Here is a 1,145-nt window from a genome sequence, read left to right as displayed (position 1 = left end):
TGTACTTCCATCCTCCTGTACCTTGAAGGGAGGCATTCTCTGTTCAGGAGATATCAAGGAGGGGGATTAGTTCTCAGTGGCCTCCTAAGGTGTCTATAGCAACAGAGGATTCAAGGTTAAGTGGGGAGGGACAGGCCTATGGTCAAATCTTGGCTCAGCCTTTTATGGTAAGTTGCAAGTATCACTATTCCTTTGAGCCTTAGTTTCCCCTTTCTGAAATGGAGGTCNTGGTGTGCACCTTGCATGGGTGTGGCGCTGAGCACTGTCACTGTGTGTAGTAAAAGCTGCCATCTCCCTGTTCTAGGACCCTAGGGAACAAACTTACGTGTTTTTGCCTCTCTGAACTTTTTTTACAGGGAATACCTTCAGCACCTTGGCAGGACTGGTCTTTGANTGGACAATTGTGAAGGATACCGAGGCCAATGGATTCTCAGACTCCCACAATGCACTCCGGTAAGAGGTTCTGTGACAAGGCCTGGCTTCCTTTGAGTAGAAGCAGGAAATTGGAGGTCCTTAGGCTTCTTCTTGTCAGTAAAAAGGCCAGGGTGCCACCCAGGATNCCTAGTGCTTACAGTGACTGATTGGGGAAGAGAGTTTAGTGCCTCCCAAGCATGTGGACAACTGGCAGTCTCTGTGGCTCATGGTGGTAGATTCTGTGGGAGCTTGTTAGAGAAGTTAGGATGTTTGACTCTAGAAGCCTATCTTGGGGTATACAAAGGTCATGTGGGTGGCCAAACAGGGTGAGCAAGTTAAAGGGTGTGGTGGAGGGGCGGCAAGTCCTGGCTAAGAGGACAGGCCAGTAGTGAACACAGTTCTCAGGATAGGCTAGATCTTCAGCATAGTGTACAGACAGACTTATAGAGAAGGGACTTCATAGCAACTGGACTCATTACACCCCTTCCCGGCTGCCATCTGGCCTGCCCACCTCTGNCATTCCCACTNTCCGGCTAGGGAAACTGAGGTCTGGAGAGAGTGGGCTTGTTGGTAAGTGGTAGAGTTGGCATTTGCANTCAGATCTCTATCGATCTGCTTTCTCCAGCATGGGAGCTGCTGAGCCCGTGCTGAGTCAGATGCATGTTTGACAGAATGAAAGTTCCTTCTGGGCTAGCAGGGAGGCTTAGTGGGCAAAGGAGCTTATCACCAAG

At 49.9% G+C, this 1,145-nt stretch overlaps 1 protein-coding gene across 1 annotated transcript in view; it reads left to right on the top strand.

Moving 5' to 3' along the window:
* The window catches only part of Nup210 (nucleoporin 210), a 105,995-nt gene that overhangs the window by 30,805 nt on the left and 74,045 nt on the right, over positions 1–1,145 (top strand). Inside the window, exon 4 of the mRNA XM_029478233.1 lies at positions 357–453. Coding sequence (XP_029334093.1) covers positions 357–453 — 97 coding nt within the window. The remainder of the gene's footprint in view (positions 1–356; positions 454–1,145) is intronic.

The sequence above is a fragment of the Mus caroli genome, chromosome 6, assembly GCF_900094665.2.
Source record: "Mus caroli chromosome 6, CAROLI_EIJ_v1.1, whole genome shotgun sequence".
In the NCBI taxonomy this organism is placed as follows: domain Eukaryota; kingdom Metazoa; phylum Chordata; class Mammalia; order Rodentia; family Muridae; genus Mus; species Mus caroli.
Note: the sequence above shows the minus strand (reverse complement) of the source record. Positions and strands in the feature narration are given on the sequence as shown.